The 20034-nt window shown below is 46.5% G+C and overlaps 2 protein-coding genes across 2 annotated transcripts in view; one reads left to right on the forward strand and one right to left on the reverse strand.

The window, feature by feature from the left end:
- The first annotated feature begins 2177 nt into the window (after nucleotides 1–2177).
- Nucleotides 2178–16399, forward strand: crip1 (cysteine rich protein 1). The gene is made up of 5 exons (XM_033026624.1): nucleotides 2178–2409; nucleotides 11979–12073; nucleotides 14166–14223; nucleotides 14965–15011; nucleotides 15930–16399. Exons 1-4 carry the CDS (start codon nucleotides 2370–2372, stop codon nucleotides 15000–15002), a joined length of 231 nt encoding a protein of 76 aa, XP_032882515.1. The 5' UTR covers nucleotides 2178–2369; the 3' UTR covers nucleotides 15003–15011; nucleotides 15930–16399.
- A 1653-nt stretch (nucleotides 16400–18052) lies between these two features.
- LOC116976739 (cysteine-rich protein 2-like) overlaps nucleotides 18053–20034 on the reverse strand; it is a 45287-nt gene continuing 43305 nt past the window's right edge. Inside the window, exon 8 of the mRNA XM_033026625.1 lies at nucleotides 18053–18757. Coding sequence (XP_032882516.1) covers nucleotides 18693–18757 — 65 coding nt within the window. The 3' untranslated portion in view covers nucleotides 18053–18692. The remainder of the gene's footprint in view (nucleotides 18758–20034) is intronic.

Raw genomic sequence — 20034 nt, forward strand, 5'->3', positions numbered from 1 at the left:
CAACCGATCAAGATCCTGCTGCAATCTTTTACCATCATCTTCGCTACCTACCACACCACCCACACCAGTGTCATCTGTAAACCAACCATCCACCATCACCCTCTGCTTCCTTTCACAAAGCCAATGTTCCATCCAGTCAGCTAGCTCTCCTTGGATGTAATGCGATCTAACCTTCCAGAGCAGCCCACCATGCAGAACCTTGTCAAATAACTTGCTGAAATCCAGAGATACGACGTCTATAGTTGTGCCCTCATCAATCTTTTTGGTTACATCTTCAAAAAATCAATCAAATTTGGGAGACACAATCTCCCACGTATAAAACGATACTATCCCTAATCAGCCCTTGTCTATCTGAGTGCATATGTATCTTATCACTCAGAATACTCTCCAACTACAGATGTTAGACTCACTGGTCTGTAGTTCCCAGGCTTTTCCTTGCAACCCTTCTTAAATAGAGGCACAATATTTGCCTCCCTCCAGTCATCCAGCACTTCACCTGTATTTAATGAAGACTCATAAATATCAACCTAGCAATTTCTTCTTTGCTGCTCCTCCTGTTTTTTTGTGTTCTTGTATTGTACTCAAAAAGGCTGCCAGCATCATCAAGGACCCACACCATCCTGGCCACTCACTCATCTCCTCGCTGCCTTCAGGTAGAAGGTACAGGAGCCTGAAATCTGCAACATCCAGGTTCAGGAATAGCTGCTTCTCCACAGCCATCAGGCTATTAAACTCAACTCAAATACAAGTTAAGACCGGTTAAGAAAGGGGGAACGGATGGAAAGAAAGCCTGATTCAAAGAGGAAGCGGGTTTTTAAGATGTTATATTTCATGCATCAATAATCGATGCAGCCGAGCATTTCCTGCAGTCGTTAATGTCGTTAGTTGGTAGTTGGTCAAAGCACATGCATGGCTGCATGTATGTTTACTGTCCCTGCAGGGGAGGTGACTTGTATAATTTTCCACACTCCCGACATTGCTGCATGCTTTCTCTGTGCTGTGAGCTCACTTGTGCTGTGAGCTCTAGGCCTGTGTATCCCGAGTCCTGTTCATCTGCACTGAGCTGCCTCTGAAAGGCATCTTCGGTGCGCTCTGGGGGTGGGTGGATGAGAAGGCCTCTCTTAACCACTGCCTAACTCACATGGGTACAGCTTTCCCATTGCTGTACCTCACTCCTAGAGTGGTCTGTTCAAAGATACACAGGTTTGTAGGTTAAACAAAACTCTGAACTTTAATAGCCCATTGCACATTATCTGATTATTTATGTGTGTGTGTATATATATTGATTGGTATATGATCTGTTCTGTATGTATTTATATTCTACTATATTCTGTTGTGTTGAAGCAAAGCAAGAATTACATTGTCCTATCTGGGACACATGACAATAAACTCTCTTGAATCTTGAATCAATTTCAATTCCCATCAATGGTTAGAGCCCCTTATCTAATTTCCCTTTTTAAATTTGGCTGTGGGTTTCTATTTTCATTTCCTTTGCAATTTATTTTGCATTTAACCTGACTTCTCGTGACAATCTGGTTTCGGGAGGGCTGTACAAAGTTCTTTGGTAACCTATTTTAAATAAAGCGAGCCGTGTGAACAAAGTTAACATTCAGCAGCCAGCAATGATGCCAGCAATATTACTCTTCCTCTGCCTTGAAATAGTGAGGTTACTTTTGCTACTATCCAATTTCTGAGATGAATTTGAAAATGTAATAAAATCTTGGCAATGGGCAGCTCTGCATCTATTACTCACGTTGCAGTGAGGAAGAGAAATCCAGTATTGGGGCCCAGTGATACTAAAGTGATAGCAATACAATTACCGGGATAATATGGGAGCTGGGAGCTAACTCGCAGCTAGTGGCGTGCCATTGTCTACAGCTTCTTTCTTGCACCTGCTGTCCATATTCATCTTTGTCAATGTTCTCAACATTTTACTTAATTGGCATGACTTCATTTCCGCACTTTCCACAATCGGTGATGGTTTCTAACCACCTTTCTGAAAGAGTGCCCTTTATTCCTGAGTTTCCCTTTCCCCTGACTCTCAGTCTGCAAAAGGGTCTCCACCGCTCTCTCTTGTTCGGAGCCAGTGTCTGTTGAACGCGGCCAGTATTGTGCTGGTAAACAGCTTCTACCGGCCGCAGCTTCACAAACCACTTCCTCCAACAACGCCCTCGGGCCGTGAGCCGGTCTCTGAGGAGTGGCTGGTTCTCTGTGCGTTGCAGGGACAGGCTCCACACACACACTGACAACATGTGTGCACTTGTCCCTGCCCACTATATAAACGCGGAGCCCGAGCGGCAGGTACTTTTGGAGAGAGACAGTGTGTGAGTTCGTTCCAGGCATAGGACAGCGCAGATTGTGGACCAAATATGCCCAAGTGCCCTAAGTGCTCTAAAGAAGTGTACTTTGGTAAGCAGACCCGCCTATCCTGCACGACTTCCATCAGTTCAAACTCAAATGTATGAATATGCTTCACCTTTCTTTCCAAAGCGTCTCAGTAGCATTTCTACATAACTTGTTATAACATCTCTCTTCGGTGTAATGTCTCTTCGGCGGTATCTGTTTATTTATAAATACATGAATAAACTTGCCTGTTAGAAGTTGTTTACTAGACCAATACATGTATTTATAAATATATTTATCATAAATGTATTTATTTAATTTATAAATGAATGTTCAATGTATGCATTTATTTTTGTTCAGAATTGCGTTTCTATGTTGTAAGTATCCAGATTGGTTTTCTGATTTATGGTGCTGCAATCTTTGTATTTTTATTTTTATTTAATGCGTTAATGGTTTAGGATGGGGATTAGTTGTTTCTCCGGCTGTTTGAGTAGTGGAGTTTTTTTTAACTGTGGTATCGTTTGCATTGCTGTTTGTCGATTAAAATCTCGCCTCGCATCGGTTTCGTGTTAAATGTATGAACGGGTGCTGCAGATTCAGTTGTTGTTTGTAGATCCTTATCCACTTTGTCGGGCGGGGCCTGCCGCCCACGTTTAACCGAACAAAGATAGTATCGAACTTGGACGTAAATGGTAATACAATCAAAAGAGTGAGGGGAAATTCACATAACTGAAAACAAGAGACAAGAGCGTTTTATGGTCATATGTCCCAGATAGAACAATAAAATTCTTGTGTAGGAAGGAACTACGGATGCTGCTTTAAACCTGAAATGCTGGAGTTACTCAGCAGCATCTCTGGAGAGAAGGAATGGGTGACGTTTTGGGTCGAGACCATTTTTCAGTGAGGCAAAGATAGACACAAAAAGCTAGAGTAGCTCAGAGGGACAGGCAGCATCTCTGAAGAGAAGGAATGGGTGACGTTTCGGTCGAGACCCTTCTTCAGTGAGGCAAACCTTCTTCAGAGTCTGGAGAAGTGTCTAAACCCAAAACGTCACCTATTCCTTCTCTCCAGAAATGCTGTCTGATATGCTGAGATACTCCAACTTTGTGCGCCAATCTTCACAATAAAATTCTTACTTGCAGTAGCACAACAGAATATGTAAATGCAGTACACAATATAATAAACGAGAAAAAAAGTGCAGTGTATGTGTGTGTGTATATATACACATAAAACAAACAATAATAGTGCAAAAAGACACATCCAATGCCTCCCAATATGTATTTCCAGGCTGTACTGTTTAATATCCTGATGGCTGTAGGGAATAAGCTGTTTGTGAACCTGGACGTTACAGTTTTCAGGCTCCTATATCTTCTTCTGGATGGCAGGGGTGAAATGATGGTGTGTGTCTCTGATGATGCTGGCTGCCTTTTTGAGGCAGCGACTCCTGTAAATCCCTTCGATGGTGGAGGGGTCAGAGCCGGTGATGGACTGGGCAGTGTTCACCAGTTTTTGCAGTCTTCTTCACTCCTGAGCATTCAAGTTACCAAACCAGGCCATGATGCAACCAGTCAATATGCTCTCTACTGTACACCTGTAGAAGTTCAAGAGAGTCTTCTCTGACATACCGAATCTCTGCAATCTTCTCAGGAAGTAGAGGCATTGGTGTACTTAATTTATAATTATATCAGTGTGCTGGGTCCAGGAAAGATCTTCATAAATATACATTCTTAAGAAATATGCATGCCCAGGAATTTGAAACAACAAAGAATTACTGAAAATGGGGAGGAAAAATTGTATATATGACTGACCGTTAACCAAGAACGTTCAAGTTTCCATAGACACTTTTTTTAATATAAAGACAATTTGATTGTTGGTTCTAGACAAACAAGTCTGGGAAATAAATAAAGGAAAACAAGATAACAGCTAAATTCAACAGGCTAAATGCGAGCAACATTCAGTAGATATCTTTAAGGCAGAGATAGATAGATTATTGATTAGTACGGGTGTCAAAGGTTATGGAGAGAAGGGGTTAGCAGGAAGAGATAGTTCAGGCATGATTGAATGACGGAGTAAATGATGGGCCGAATGGCCCAAATCTACTATCACTTATCTTATGATTCCTGGACCATTTCCAAATTGACAGGGTGGGGAATTGGGGGGCAGTGCAATCATCAGGTCATTAGCATTGAAGACACACCCTGACAAGTCATTGTGTCTGGGTGAACTTCAGACCTTACAAGTGGCGGCTAGTGTTCGAGATAGATGGTGTGTTTATATATCCCCAAATTTCCCAGATTCTGGGAAGGGCCCATTAAATTGGAAAATCTGTGAAAGCAAGTCCTTTGTTCAAAAAGGGAGGGAAAACTCCAGGCCAGTTAAAGGGCCTGTTCCACTTTTTTTAGGCGACTAGGCTGTCGCCGGGGTGTTGCCAGTATGGTCGTGAGTAGTCTCCTCATTCGCCCAAAGAGTCGTAGCATTTTTCTGGTCGCCGCTGGGTTTGAGATGTTCAAAAAATTTCGGCGACAGTGGGCTTGAAGCCAATGAGCGTAGCTTGACTTCTCCTGACGTAGGTGCTGTCGTAGGTTGTTGCCAGAATGACGTAGGTTGTTGCTGGTGCTGACTTCGATGAATTCCATTGGCGACTACCTACGTCAACTGGTGACAGGTACTACCTGAGGAGATGGTAGTACCTGTCTTCTCTGGCAGCTTGTTCCGTACGCCCACCACCCTTTGTGTGAAAATGTTACCCCTCAGATTCATACCTCTATGTTCCAAAGAATTAGGTGTTCCCCTCATTCCCCTATGTTCCCCTCTTCTTCTCTAGATGAGGCTCTCACCAGGGTCTCTTCTATACCCCGTAACTCTGCTCTCACTCTCCATCTCCCGCGGGATCCCACCACTGGCCACATTTCCCATCTCCTCCCCTTTTGGCTTTCCGCAGAGACCGCTCCCTCTGTAACTCCCTGGTCAATTCGTCCCTTCCCACCCAAACCACCCCCTCTCCTGGCACTTTCCCTTGCAACCGCAGGAAATGCTACACTAGACGCTTTACTTTCCCGCTTGACTCCATCCAAGGAACTAAGCAGTCTTTCCAGGTGAGGCAGAGGTTCACCTGCACCTCCTCCAACCATCTTTGCATCTGCTGCTACAGGTGTCAGCTGCTCTACATCGGTGAGACCAAGCATAGGCTTGGCCCAACACCTCTGCTCGGATCTTTTTTATATCAAAATATACTTTATTTGAGAAATAAGTATATACAATACATGATCCATATAAAACTCCCCATCCGAAATTCTCAGAGGCTATACATACATTCAATACAGGTTCACAATAACCAACCTGATCTCCCGGTGGCTCAGCACTTCAACTCCCCTTCCCATTCCGAATCCGACCTTTCTGCCCTGGGCCTCCTCCATAGCCAGAGTGAGGCCCACCGCAAATTGGAAAAGCAGCACCTCATATTTTGCTTGGGTAGTTTACACCCCAGCGGTATTAACATTGACTTCTCCAATTTCAGGTAGTCCCTGCTTTCTCCCTCTTTCCCCTCCCCTTCCCAGCTCTCCCACAGCCCATTGTCTCTGCCTCTTCCTTTCTTCTTCCCGCCCCACTCCCCCCCCCCCCAATAGTCTGAAGAAGGGTCTCGACCCGAAACGTTGCCTATTTCCTTCGCTCCATAGATGCTGCCTCGCCCGCTGAGTTTCTCCAGCATTTTTGACTACCTTCAATTTTCCAGCATCTGCAGTTCCTTCTTAAACAAGTTCTTAGGCATGTTTTTTTTTTAATGATCTGAATGGTGAGCTCCAATGTAGACGAGTGTGTGAATTATGCAGAAGGTCTGTGGGCACTGCAAGTCACTGGGAAACTTGACACAGTGTTGTTGCTTGTTGCTAGGGAAACTGAATGCAAAAGAAAGGAGACAGACACAAAAAGCTGGAGTAACTCAGTGGGTCAGACAGCATCTCTGGAGAAAAGGAATAGGTGACGTTTTGGGTCGAGACCCTTCTCCTGAGATGCTGCATGTCCGGCTGAGTTACTCCAGCTTTTTTGTGTCTATCTTCGGTTTAAACCAGCATCTGCAGTCCCTTCCTACACAAAAGAAAGGAGGTCTGGCTTCATGAAGGACCACTTCAGGACCAATCCCCGTATTGGTCTCTGCAATTGGGAAAGAATATGAATGTTTTGGAAGTAATGAACAGGCTGCTTTAAAGGAAGGGTCAGATAGGCCAGACTTGTGTGGCTGGTTTAGCAGAACGAAGGAAGATTTAATTGCAACAGAAGGGGCCTGGAGGTAGTTTGTGTGAAGAGGATGTAAATATACTGTGGGAGAATCTAAAACTGGGGGGGGTCACTTAAAAAAAAAAAAAACATGGTGCAGAATTTAATATAGAAATGTAGATGCAGAAGTAGGTATTTCAGCCCTTCGAGCCAGCATCGCCATTCAATATGATCATGGCTGATCATCTAATAACAGTACCCCATTCCTGCATTTTCCCCCATATCCCTTGATTCCTTTAGCCCTAAGAGCTAAATCTAACTCTCTTGAAAACATCCAGTGAATTGGCCTCCACTGCCTTCTGTGGCAGAGAATTCCACAGATTCATAACTCTCCGGGTGAAAATACTTTTCCTCATGTAAGCTTCACCACCGGCCCTTAATGGCCGCCTCGTCAGCAGTCTGTCTTGTCCCTTCTCTGTTTTTATTATTTTAATGTATGTCTTGAATGTTTGTTTTAATGTCTCTCTGTATGTTTTATGTGTGGGGGATCGGGGGAAACCTTCATCAGTCACTTACCTCAATGGAGATGCAATTTTTGTCCGTGTCGCATCTTCGCCCCCCCCCCCCACCTTTGCAGCCTACAATGTGGAGTGGTGCAGCCTTTCCTGGAGACCGGCTCGGAGCTTCAAGCAGCGGGTGCGGTGCGGACTAACCATCGCGGAGCCTGGGATGTTTTGGCGATGATCGCCAGTGTTGAAGCTCCGACCGCGGGGCCTGTAGACTATTTTATTTATTTATTTTTTTTTTTAATTAGAAGTACAGTAAATTACATTAATACACATCACATATATCTTATTACATTTGTTGTACCACTTCATTTTTTGAGCTTTAAAAAAGGTAGAAATAAAAGAAGTAAGGAAAGTGAGCAAGAGTCGTGAAGGCGCAGGAAAGTGTTGGGAGAAGAAAGCCCCTTAGGGAAGAAATTAGAGAAGGAAGTAAAGAAAGGAAATAAGACCCTAGAAAGAAAAGAAAAAAGGAAAAAAAAAAAGGAAAAACAATCGCTCTATTGTAACACAAAACTCTGCAAAAAAGGATATACCAACCGTGTTTTTATTTAAAATTTATTTTAGACCCCCCGTTACCAGATCCTGGTACCATTTATATTTTAAATTACTATTACACCTTATGCTTGTAATAGTTCCATAAATACAGACCACGTCTTTTGGAAGTGGTCTGCTTTGCCTGCTAGGAGGAGTCTCATCTCTTCCAAGTGTAGTGTTTCGAACATGTTTGAAATCCACATTTTTATTGTTGGTATTGGAGCATTTTTCCAAAATTTGAGTATAAGCTTTTTTCCCATTATTAGCCCGTAATTAAATAAGTTCTTTTGAAACACATTTAATTCGGGGTTACCTTCCGATATTCCAAAAATGATCCATTCTGCTTTTGGTACAAGTTTTATTTTAAATAATTTTGTGAAGATTTCACATATTTCGTTCCAGAATTTTTGAATTTTTATACAGAAAACAAAAGAGTGCGCTATGTTAACTTCTTGTGACTGACATTTATCACAAATGGGTGAGATATTGGGGAAAAGTTTATTTATTTTAGTTTTTGAATAATATAGTCTATGTAATGTTTTATATTGGATTAGAGTATGTCGTACGTTGATCGAGCATTTATGCACATATAGTAAGTGTTTATCCCAGCTCTCTTTTGAAATTTTTATAGCTAGTTCTTGTTCCCAGTCTCTTCTAATACCATCGGTTGTAGGTATTTCTATATTTAAAATAATGTTATATAAGTATGATATTAGATTTGCTGATTCAGCCTTTGTCTTCATGGCTTCATCCAATAAGTCTGGGGGCATGTTATGATAGTCTTTTGTGTATTTTTTCAGATAGTCACGGATTTGAAGATATTTAAAATATTGATTCTTTTTCAAATTATATTTGTTGTAATTGTTGAAATGATAATAATTTTCCTAATTCATACAAGTCTCCGAGCGTTTTGATTCCCATTCTTTCCCATTGTGTAAATGATTTATCTATAATTGAGGGTTTAAACAGGCCTGTGGACTTTAACACCATGAAGCAGCGGTCTCCAGTAAGAAGTGGCCGACTCGGGAGTGTTCCGATCCGTCCCGCCACCGGAGTTTCGATCATCCCGACGAGAGGGCTTGAACAGCGGACCATCAGCAATGGCACCATTCAAAGGCCCCGGCCACGGGTGAACAAAGGAGGAAGATGACTGAACTTTATTGCCTTCCATCACAGTGAGGAATGTGGATTCCACTGTGGTGGATGTTTATGCTAAACTTTATTTTATGTGGCTGTGTGTATTTTGCTTTTTTCTTGGTATGGCTGTATGGTAAGTCAAATTTCACTGTACCTTAATTGGTATATGTGACAATTAAATTGAATCTTGATATCTTGACTGCAGTGGGCTGCCACAATGCACAGTTAGACTAGCTTTACACCAGAGACAGACACAAAATGTTGGAGTAACTCAGCGGGACAGGCAGCATCTCTGCAGAGAAGGAATGGGTGACGTTTCGGGTCGAGACCCTTCTTCAAACTGAGTCAGGGGAGAGGGAGACAAGAGATATGGAAGGGTAAGGTGTGAAAACGAAGGACCAAAGGGGACAAAGATTAAGGAAAGTGTAGAATAGATTCTTGATGGCTTGGAGAAGGTGACAATGAGGTGTCCAAACATAAAATGTAATCAGGAAGACAGTCAAAAAACTGGTTGGAGAACTGGGATGGGGAGGGATGGAGAGAGGGGGAAAGCAAGGTTTACTTGAAGTTAGAGAAGTCAATGTTTATACCGCTGGGGTGTAAGCTGCCCAACTGAAATATGAGGTGCTGTTCCTCCAATTTGTGATGGGCCTCACTCTGACAATGGAGGAGGCCCAGGACAGAAAGGTCAGTGTGGGAATGGGAGGGGGAGTTAAAGTGTTTGGCAATGAGGAGATCAGGTAGGTCTAGGACCATGTGGCTCAGGGGTCACTTGTCCTGGAACTTGTGGTGTCTGACAATGCATAACCATGCAGTGGTATTAACATTGGTCTACAGCGCCTGGATCGAACCTGGGTCTCTGGCGCTGTAAGTGCTGTAAGGCAGCAACTCTACCACTGCGCCACCATGCCGTCCCTAATATATTACGGTGTTACGGCTACAGAGAAAGTGCAGAGATTTTAAAAAGTGCAAGGGCCACAATGAGGTAGATCGGAAGGTCGGAGATACATCCCTTATTTTATGGAACATCCGTTAACAGTGGACAAGGACTTGTGCTTGAGTCTGATGGTACATGCTTTTTTAGCTTCTGCCTTAACAAGCTGCTTTTAGGAAGAACCTTGGATAGGCATGTTAGGAAAATGATGAAATTTGGATTTAAACCTGCAAACTTTTGAAATCAATGTTAAGTTTTTTTACACTGAACATTTTTCTTGTTCATTATTTTGTTTACGGTGTTCTATGTTTACATGTGATTAAGCAAGATAAGCGCCTGTCCCATTTTCACGCCCTAATTCACGACCTCTGCCGAGTTTTCCCTTGACTCATACTTGCAGCATGGTCGTCACGAGGCCGTGATGGTAGTCGTAGGTACTCGTGGCATCAAGTAGGTCGGGGCGTTTTTCTAGCCTGATGAAAAATGTCCACGAGTAAAAAAGGTTGTGAATTAGGTTGTGAAAGTGGGACAGGCCCTTAAGAATGTCATTATTCTATCTGAGATGTATAACAATAAAACACTCTTGAAACGCCAGAAGACCCATTTTTTATTTTAAAACACAATTTAAGACCGGTTAAGAAAGGAGAAACGGAAGGAAAGAAAGCCTGATTCAAAGAGGAAGCGGGTTTTTAAGATGTTATATTTCATGCATCAATAATCGATGCAGCCGAGCATTTCCTGCAGTCGTTAATGTCGTTAGTTGGTCAAAGCACACGCATGGCTGCATGTATGTTTACTGTCCCTGCAGGGGAGGTGACTTGTATAATTTTCCACACTCCCGACATTGCTGCATGCTTTCTCTGTGCTGTGAGCTCACTTGTGCTGTGAGCTCTAGGCCTGTGTATCCCGAGTCCTGTTCATCTGCACTGAGCTGCCTCTGAAAGGCATCTTCGGTGCGCTCTGGGGGTGGGTGGATGAGAAGGCCTCTCTTAACCACTGCCTAGCTTGCATGGGTACAGCTTTCCCATTGCTGTACCTCACTCCTAGAGTGGTCTGTTCATAGACTGCGAGCGCGGCGTTGCACTTGGTCTAGTAAATTATAAAAGTGGGCTTGTCTGTATGGAGTTTGTACGTTCTCCCTGTGACCTGCGTGGGTTTTCTCTGGGTGCTCCTGTTTTCTCCCACATTCAAAGACACACAGGTTTGTAGGTTAATTGGCTCTGTGTAATGTAAATTGCCCCTAGTGTGTGTGGGATAGTGTTAGTGTGCGGGGTGATTGCTGGTTTTTGCAGACTCGGTGGGCCGAAGGGCCTGTTTCCACGGTGTATCGCTAAACTAAACTACTGTGCTACAGCTGTTGGTCAGGAAATCTCTCCCACTCCTTGTCCACCGATCTCCCATTTCGCTTTGCTTTAGTTTAGTTTAGAGATACAGCGTGGAAACAGGCCCTTCGGCCCACCGGGCCCATGCCAACCAGCGATCCCTGCACATTAACACTATCCTACGCCCACTAGGGACAATTATAAAAAAAATACAAAACCATTTACGAAGCCAATTAACCTACAAACCTGTACATCTTTGGGGTGTGGGAGAAAACCGAAGATCTCGGAGAAAACCCACGCGGTCACAGGGAGAACATACAAACTCCGCACAGACAGCACCCATAGATGGGATCAAACATGGGCCTTCAGTGCTGAAATCGCTATAAGGCAGCAACTCTACCGCTGCGCCACCGTGCCGCCTCTGGTCTCCGAAGATAGACACAAAATGCTGGAGTAACTCAGCGGGACAGGCAGCATCTCTGGAGAGAAGGAATTGGTGACATTTTTGGTCATGACCCTTCTTCTCAGTCACGGCTGGGGGACACGAGATATGGAGGGATAAGGTGTGAAAAAGACAGATCAAAGCAGACGATGTTCAAGTAAATGTAGAATGGTTCATTGTTGGCTGAGGGGAAGGTGGCAGAGACATACAATCATTAAAATTACTGATGACTGATTATAGGCAGAGACCCCGTGTTTAAGAAAGAACTGCAGATGCTGGAAAAATCGAAGGTAGACAAAATGCTGGAGAAACTCAGCGGGCAAGGCAGCATCTATGGAGCGAAGGAAGAGGTGATGTTTCCGGTCGAGACCCTTGTTGTTCAGCTCGGTGTGGGTTACTTTGGGCTTGGATGCCAGTTCCAGTTCTGAGGGTGGATGGTGATCTTGTGTACAGTGTTCCCTAAACATTGTGCTTATCTCTTGCAGCCGAGAAGGTGACGGCCCTGAACAAAGATTGGCATCGCGCATGCCTGAAGTGTGAAAAATGCAGCAAAACCTTGCCTTCTGGCTCCATCTCCGAGGTCAGCTGTTCTCTCATATATTATAAACGTTTTCATTATTTCCTTGTGACATAAACAAGGCGATTCATCCATTATCAATTCTGCACTGGCTCTCAAATCCCTTCAAAGTAGGGCAGCACGGTGGTGTGGCGGTAAGCTACTGCCTTAAATTGCCAGCGACCCGGCTTCAATCTTGACTAAGGAGGCTTGTCTGTACATTCTCCCCATGAATTGCGTGGGTTTTCTCCGGGTGCTGCAGTTTCCTCCCACATTACAGACGTTCGAGTAGGCTAATTGTCTTGGTAAAATGTAAATTGTCCCTAGTGTGTGCAGGGTAGTGTTAATGTGCGGGGACCGTCGGTCGGTTCAGACTCGGTGGACCTAAGGGCCTGTTTCCGTGCTGTATCTCTACATTAAACTAAATCTCCGCCTCACCTTAAACATGCATTCTTGTGTCAGATCACGCCTACCATGGGATACGGACTCTGGCAATCAACCTTTTCCTTGTCACCCATAACTTTCTAAACCTTTATCACGTAACCTCTCAGCCTCCATCACCGGGAATACAGCGGGATGGGTGTAAACTGTGGTTGATGGTTGGCATGGAAGGTGGGCTGAAGGGCCTGTTTCTGTGCTGTCTGACTCTCTGAAGGTCATACGTGATAGGAGCAGAATTAGGCCATTTGTCCCATCAAGTCTACTCTGCCATTCAATCATGGCTGATCTACCTCTCCCTCCTAACCCCATTCTCCTGCCTTCTCCCCATAACCCCTGACACAAACTCTATTTATCCCAAGAGAGAAATTGGTCTGCCAACAGTCATAAAACACAAGATACATGAAACATGAAATTAAAGTGATGAGTGTAATGTCCAGGATTGGGGATGTGCAATGATATGGGAGGGGTCAGTCTGCCCCACGACAGAAGGGTGAGGGGTTGTACAGTTTGATGGGGATTAGTAAACCCGCACTAATCCTGGGAGAGGGGGAATCGTCCACCCTCTGGGAGAAGCCGCGATGGTTCTGTGGAATACAATACAATACAATTTATTGTCATTTGAGCCTCAGTGAGGCTCAAACGAAATTCTGTTTCCACAGCCATACAAACAAAGACAATTTCCTAGACATACACACAATTTGATTCACACAAACATCCATCACAGTGAACCCACTGTGATGGAAGGCAAAGTCTTTTTTCTCCCCTGTTCTCCATGTCTCTCCCGATATCCAAGCCCCAGGCGGGCGTTGCTAAGTCCCACGGCCATTTTAGGCCGTGCCGGGCGATTTTCGGCCCCGCTCCCGGTCTAAAAATCACAATGTTGGAGCCCCCGGCGGGCGCTGGAATGTCCCACGGCCATGAAGCCGTGCCGGGCGATGTAGGTCCCCGCTCCGGGTCGTTCCAACCCCGCGACACGGGCTGGAGAAGTCGCGTTGCGGGAGCTCCGGGAAGCGGTCTCTCTCTCTCCCCCCGGACCCGCGAGCTCCCGATGTCCCAGTCCACCGGACCTGCGGCTGCGTTGCTGGAGCCTCCGAGCCCCAGGAGTCGAGTCGCAGCAGCGAGTCACCACCGCTCCCCACGCTCCGAGGCCGGCCAGCCCCACGATGGTGAGTAGTCCGCAGCTCCGCAGTCTCCCGAGCCCCCGGGTCGTTCAGGTTGGAGGCTCCACGGTGCTAGGCCCCAACGACAACGGAGACCCGACAGGGAAAAGGTCGGGTCTCCCGTACAGGGAAGAGATTTTAAACGGTTTCCCCCTGCCCCGCCCCCCACATGTACACATTTAAAACTAGTATTAAAAAAAACACCAACACTACATTTAACTAGACAAAAAATAAAAAAAGACAGATAGGCTGTAGGGGCCGCTGCAACGGGTGAGTCCACGGGAATCCGCCCTTGTTCAGCCGAACAACCTTTCCCCTGGGTGAGTGTTCAGCCGAACAACCTTTCCACTCAGTGCCGGGGTTCAGTGAGTGTGTTCCTCGATGTGCGCGTTAGACCTTCACGCCGCCCCCCCACCCCCCACCACCGGCGCGGCCTTGAGTTTGCCAGTCAGGAGCCCTCGACCTCTGTGCTTCTGGGAGATATCTGTGGCTGATTCCTCCTGTTGTTCTTGCAGCATGATGGGAAGCCGTACTGTACCAAACCCTGCCACCAGGCACTCTTCGGACCCAAAGGTAAGGCCTTTACTCAAACTCTAGCCTGGGAGAGAAGTTTGCAGCGAAGATAGACACAGAAAGCAGGAGTAACTCAGCGGGACAGGCAGCATCTCTGGATGGAAGGAAAGGGTGGCATTTTGGGGTCGAGACTCTTCTTGCATTTAGTGTAAGAGTCAGGAAGTCAAGAAGCGGCTTTATAGGACATTGGTTAGACCACATTTGGAGAATCGTGCAGTTCTGGTCGCCTCATTACACAAAGGATGAAAACTCTTTAGAGAGGGTACCGAGGAGATTTACCAGAATACTGCCTGGATTAGATAGAGTGTACAGATGCTGGTTTACACCGAAGATAGAGACAAAATGCCGGAGCAACTCAGCGGGACAAGCAGGAGAGAAGGAATGGGTGATGTTTTGGGTCGAGACCCTTCTTCAGATGGAGTCAAGGGAAAGGGAAACGAGAGACATGGAGAGATATAGCATACTGACGGAAAGATATGCAAAAAAGTAACGATGATAAAGAAAATAGGCCATTTTTAGCAGCATCTCTGGAGAGAAGGAATGGGTGACGTTTTTGGTTGACTCAAAACATCACCCATTCCTTCTCTCCAGAGATGCTGCCTGTCCCACTGTGTTACTCCAGCATTTTGCGTCTACTGGATTAGAGAGTATTAACTGTAAGGATAGTTTGGTCTAATTTTGGGGAAAGTAGATGAGCAGCCTCCCCACTCCCCATTGACGAACCTTCCTCTCTTTTTGCAGGGTTTGGACATGGAGGGGTAGACAGCCACAAGTACTAATGAACACAGGTGCGTGGAGCCTGGGCCCTCTTTCCCTGCTCTATGGCTCTAGTGGTCAGGCAGCATCTGTGGAGAGAGGACCAGCCAACATTTCAAGTCATTGGCATTTTCTGTATTGATGTTGGGTGTTTTGCAACTGTGGGATTCTGCCTTCTGTTGGCAAGGTGGGAAGATTAAGGCAATAGGTGGATGTGGGCCAGGGGCAGAGAAGGCCTGAAACAGGAGAGCTGTTTGAGGCTTGTGCTGCACAACGTTCACTCCTTGGGCCGCTGTGTGTGTGGAACTCCCCACCAGCAGCGGAGAGGGTTTGCTGACAACACGGGAGGATGACCACTGCAGTCCCTGCTCACTCTACAGCTGTCACTGCAGAGTCGTGCAGGGCTAGGTCCAAGGTTCCCCCAGTTGCCAAACACTTTAACTCCCCCTCCCATTCCCACACTGACATTTCTGTCCTGGGCCTCCTCCACTGTCAGTGAGGCCCAGTGCAAATTGGAGGAACAGCACCTCATATTTCACTTGGGCAACTTACACCCAGGCAGTGTAAGGCAGGAATATTGACTTCTCTAACTACAAGTAACCTTGGCGCCCCCCCTCTCTCTCTCTCTCTCTCTCTCTCTCTCTCTCCATCCCTTCCCCACCCAAGTCGTACCAGCTTCAAAGCTATCTTGTTGCGTTTCACTATCTGTAACTTGTTTTCATCTACCACGCAGCTCATGATCATCTGTTTCCTTTATCATTGTTACTTTTTTGCCCATCTTTCATTCATTTGTTCTATATCTACATCGTTTCCCTTTCCACTGACTCTCAGTCTGAAGAAGTGTCTCAACCAGACACGTCACCCATTCCTTCTCTCCAGAGATGCTGCCTGTCCCGCTGAGTTACTCCAGCATGTTGTGTCTGTCTTAATCGGACTCTTCTCCTTCCCAGATTCCCAGCTTGTGCTGAGTCCGGGGCGGAGGAGGAAGAGGAGGAAAGTGCGTTTTGGAACAATTACCTGCATTCAAGTTTTTCCCAGTCTCTGCAATCATGCAGTAATTCAGTGCAATAGGATTTCTGAAGAAAATGAACCAAAGTCCCGAGCAGAACCAAGACTCAGCAGTTTGACATTTCTTGGGGAGAGGGTGTGTGGGTGGATGGGGGCGGAAAACTATTATTTTCTGTCCATCTAGCCGTGATTATTGTGAACCTTGATAGAAATTTGTCCCGTTCTCCCCCCCCCCCCCCAAACCCCCGACCTTTCTGGACTCCAGCAGGCTTTCGGAACCCACTGTCAGTTAGCTGATGAAAGCACATTTCTGTGGCAAATGTCTACAAACTTAATTGTACAGTACTGATAAACTTCCATTAATTTGCTTGTTTTCACGTAAAACAAAAATAAAGCATCATGTTAAACCTGATGTAGTTTGTGCCTACGATCCCACTGTTCAATGGACCTTACAAGCCTGATTGCATTTCATCATCCACTGCCTCATTTATCTGATATTTCTTCCACTCACTGGCTTGCCTGCCAAATTTTTTCTAAATCAAAAACTCAACAGCCAGTGGAACTCAGTGGGTCAGGCAGCATCTCTGGAGAACATTCATGGGCCAGAAGGGTCCCAACCTATAAAGTCACCCATCCATATTCTCCTGAGATTCTGCCTGACCCACTGAGTTATTCCAGTACTTTGTCTTTTTTTTGGTTAACTAGCACCTGCAGTTCCTCCTGTCAGCTGGAGGAACTCAGCAGGTCAGACAGCATCTGTGGAGGGAAATGGGAAGGGGATGTTTTAGGTTGAGATTCATCTTCGGACTGATGGAGTTATGGGGGTTAGCTGGCACAGAGAGATGAAGGGAGGGGGTGGACCAAGTGGTTCTATGATTAATTGGAACATGCAGAAGTACAAACACACGGTGAAATTATTTTCTTACAAACATTCCAGTAGAGTATTGCCGAACCCAAGCACATCCCCGATTAGCAAATAGTCCATTGATCCAGTGTGCTAGAGACGCCATGTATTGGTGCCATTTTCAGAGTCCAGTCTGTGCTCTAGGTATTATGAGTGGTGCCCATTCCAGACAAACCCCAGCTGCTGCAGGGCCTCCAGCCGTCACCTTGTACGTGCGAGTCTACCCGTGAACCCGCGTCCCTCTCCTTGCCCGTCCACCTTTGTTCACCGGAGGTGCCTCCTGCAGCTGACCTCCAGGGTGCGGTCAGCCAGACCCTGGTTCCCTCACCTCCCCTCCTGCCTTGCTGGTCGCATCGGTTATTGTCACTGGCTCCATCTGCCCGGTCGCTGGCACCACTCGGCTCTGAGGGCTTCCCTTCCCAGGCTGCCGGGCGGTACGGTGGTGCAGAGGTAGACCTACTGCCTTACCGCGCCAGAGACCCGGGTTCGATACTGACTACGGGTGTTGTCTGTACAAAGTTTGTACGTTCACCCCGTGACTGCGCGGATTTTCTCAGATCTTCCGATTCCCCCAACACTCCATAGATGTACAGGTTTGTAGGTTAATTGGCTAGGTATAAATGTAAAAATTGTCCCGAGTGTAGGATAGTGCTAATGTGCGGGGACTGTTGGTCGGCACGGACTCTGGGCTGAAGGGCCTGTTTCGGCGCTGTATCTCGAAACTATACTAAATTGTGTCCGGTTCGACAGCTTCCCCCTGCAGGGCAGGTGTGTGGAGATGACAAAAGGGCTGCATTCGGTGGAATCCGATAAGGAAGGTGAGGAATAAAATGTACATGGACACAAAAAGCTGAAGTAACTCAGCGGGACAGGCAGTATCTGTTGAGAGAAGGAGTGACGTTTTGGTTCGAGACCCTTCTTCAGACTAACCAGGGGGAGGGATGGCATTGGGGAAGGGTAAAAATGGGGCACCCATTCCTTCTCTCCAGAGATGCTGCCTGTCCTGCTATGTTACGCCAGCGTTTTGTGTCTACCTTTGTCTACAGTTCTTTCTACACATGCTGTCTGACCCGCTCAGTTACTCCAGCTTCTTGTGTCTACACATGACCACCACAATCAGTTTCCCCCGCCCTGAGATTAAATGAATACAACAAAGACATCTCCAGAAATGTTTGGCATTATTTATTCTCAGTAAAAGATAACCCAATGAACTCTCATTAAATGCATATCAGGAGGAAGCTTCATTTTGTGGCTACATTTACAAAAGACGCATTCTTAAAGCTGAACTTTGCTGAATATAATACTGTAATTAGAGGCCCAGCGTTTCACGAGGGAGGGTGAAGACGCGTGGTGAGGGGTGATGAGGTTATACAGCTCTTCACAAGGAGAGGAGGACGCGTCTCGCCCTGGGAGAGGCATTGCACGCAGATCAATACAAGGTCACTGGCAGGCCAGTGTTACTGGGAGGGAGACACGTACCGATCCACCATCTTCACAAGGCACTGCCTTAGGCTTCCCACCAATCTCCACTGCAAGACCTTCAGGAAAATCCTTTAACACTTTCACCCGTGAAAGATCAGAGTCCAGTGATGGGGGAAGCAGTGACCCACCTCCTTCCCCCCCCCCCCCCACATACATTAAATACTAGTCAGTCAACGCACACTACAGTTCAAACTACAATTAATACCTGGGGTGGGCCTAGTTCAGGATTTCTAAGCTACTGCTGCCATGTGCCGCGAGCGAGCGTAGTGTCTGTGCATCAGCAATACTGGGCGGATTGGCCCAGGATCGGCCGTCCTTGTCACTGCTCCCCTGCCGCATCCACCTTCTCGTAGATGTAGCTGCCGACCACTCCGGTGTTGACACCTGTAATGACAGCGAGGACGTGAATGAGGGACAATGAAAGGCTACGACAATGCTACGACTCTCATTCTCAGTGCCCCTGAGCATACCATGTCCTCTTTACAACTCCAACTACATGTGTTGCCACTTTAAGCGAGCTCTGGACTTGTAGACTTGATGGGCTGATTGGCCTAATTCTGCTCCTATTACTTATGAACTTATGACACAGCCAGCAACATGGGCGGAAATCCTGGGGGGGGGGGGGGGTGGAGGATCCCACATCCCAAAGAGGTGAGGGACAATCCCCCCCCCCCATGGTTTGCAATCCAGACTTTATCTGACGCTTTCTAAGGGCTGAATCGACCCGTTCGTCGGGCCTTTCGGCGCCCGGCACGGCTTAAAATCAACCTGTTGCATCAAGGCGATCGAGGCTCCCGGTTGAAGCCCCCGCCAGCCGATGAAAAGCCCCGTGAACGGGCCGATTCAAGCCCCACGATTCGGGGCGGACGAAGCTGCTGTTGCTGGAGTTCGGAGTCGGTCACCAACTAGGTCAGCTCCTGATGTTACCGTCCACAGGGGCCCACGGCTGAAGCCTCGCGTGTGTGCACAAGCGTGGCCGCCAGGAAATTGTGTCCCCCCCCATGTTTTGATAGCGATTTCCGTGCCTGCCGAGCAGAGCTGGTTCAGTGCTGAGCTTGGGTGCTGTCTGTGTGGAGTTTGCATGCTCTCCACTGTGACTTTGTGTGGAATTCTCCCAGATGCTCCCACATCCCAAAGACATGCAGGAAGGTAGGTCTGAAAATGGCCCCTCGTGTACAAAACGCAGTAGAATCTGGGGGGAAGTTGATGTGAATATGGAGTCAATAAATTGGGATTAATACAGGATTAGAATAAATGGGTGTTTGATGGTCAGCACAGAGGGCCTGTACCTGTAGTCCATCATTTTACGACTTGATAATTCTATGTGAGAACAGATAATGGACAGAGTAAAGTTCTGTGGGTGGGCAGGATGTGCCACTTTTCAATTCACTGATGGGCAAGGTAGAAAACTAATGCAAACTAGCTGGACTTTATAAACCAGGACAATGGAGGGCAGAAGCAGAAAGGAAGATTACGTGATGTCCTCATGCCATAGTATGTGTCTGTTCACCATATTATAGGGTAGTGCGACAGGTCCAAAGAGGGTGCAGAACACACTCAGTGGAGGGATAGTACATTTCAGGAACAAAAGGGGGAGGGAGAGGGTAGAAGCCAGGAGAACCTACACATGCCCTTAGAACAGCAGGGCAGCGCTGTGGCGC

Source organism: Amblyraja radiata, chromosome 9, assembly GCF_010909765.2.
Source record: "Amblyraja radiata isolate CabotCenter1 chromosome 9, sAmbRad1.1.pri, whole genome shotgun sequence".
Lineage (NCBI taxonomy): Eukaryota > Metazoa > Chordata > Chondrichthyes > Rajiformes > Rajidae > Amblyraja > Amblyraja radiata.

Excerpts from the sequence above, each read along its gene's own strand:
- crip1 (XM_033026624.1), top strand. The coding sequence starts at position 2,370 with ATGCCCAAGTGCCCTAAGTGCTCTAAAGAAGTGTACTTTG. Across the intron at positions 2,410-11,978 it reads CTCTAAAGAAGTGTACTTTG|CCGAGAAGGTGACGGCCCTG; the intron begins GTAAGCAGACCC and ends TATCTCTTGCAG. Across the intron at positions 12,074-14,165 it reads CTTCTGGCTCCATCTCCGAG|CATGATGGGAAGCCGTACTG; the intron begins GTCAGCTGTTCT and ends TTGTTCTTGCAG.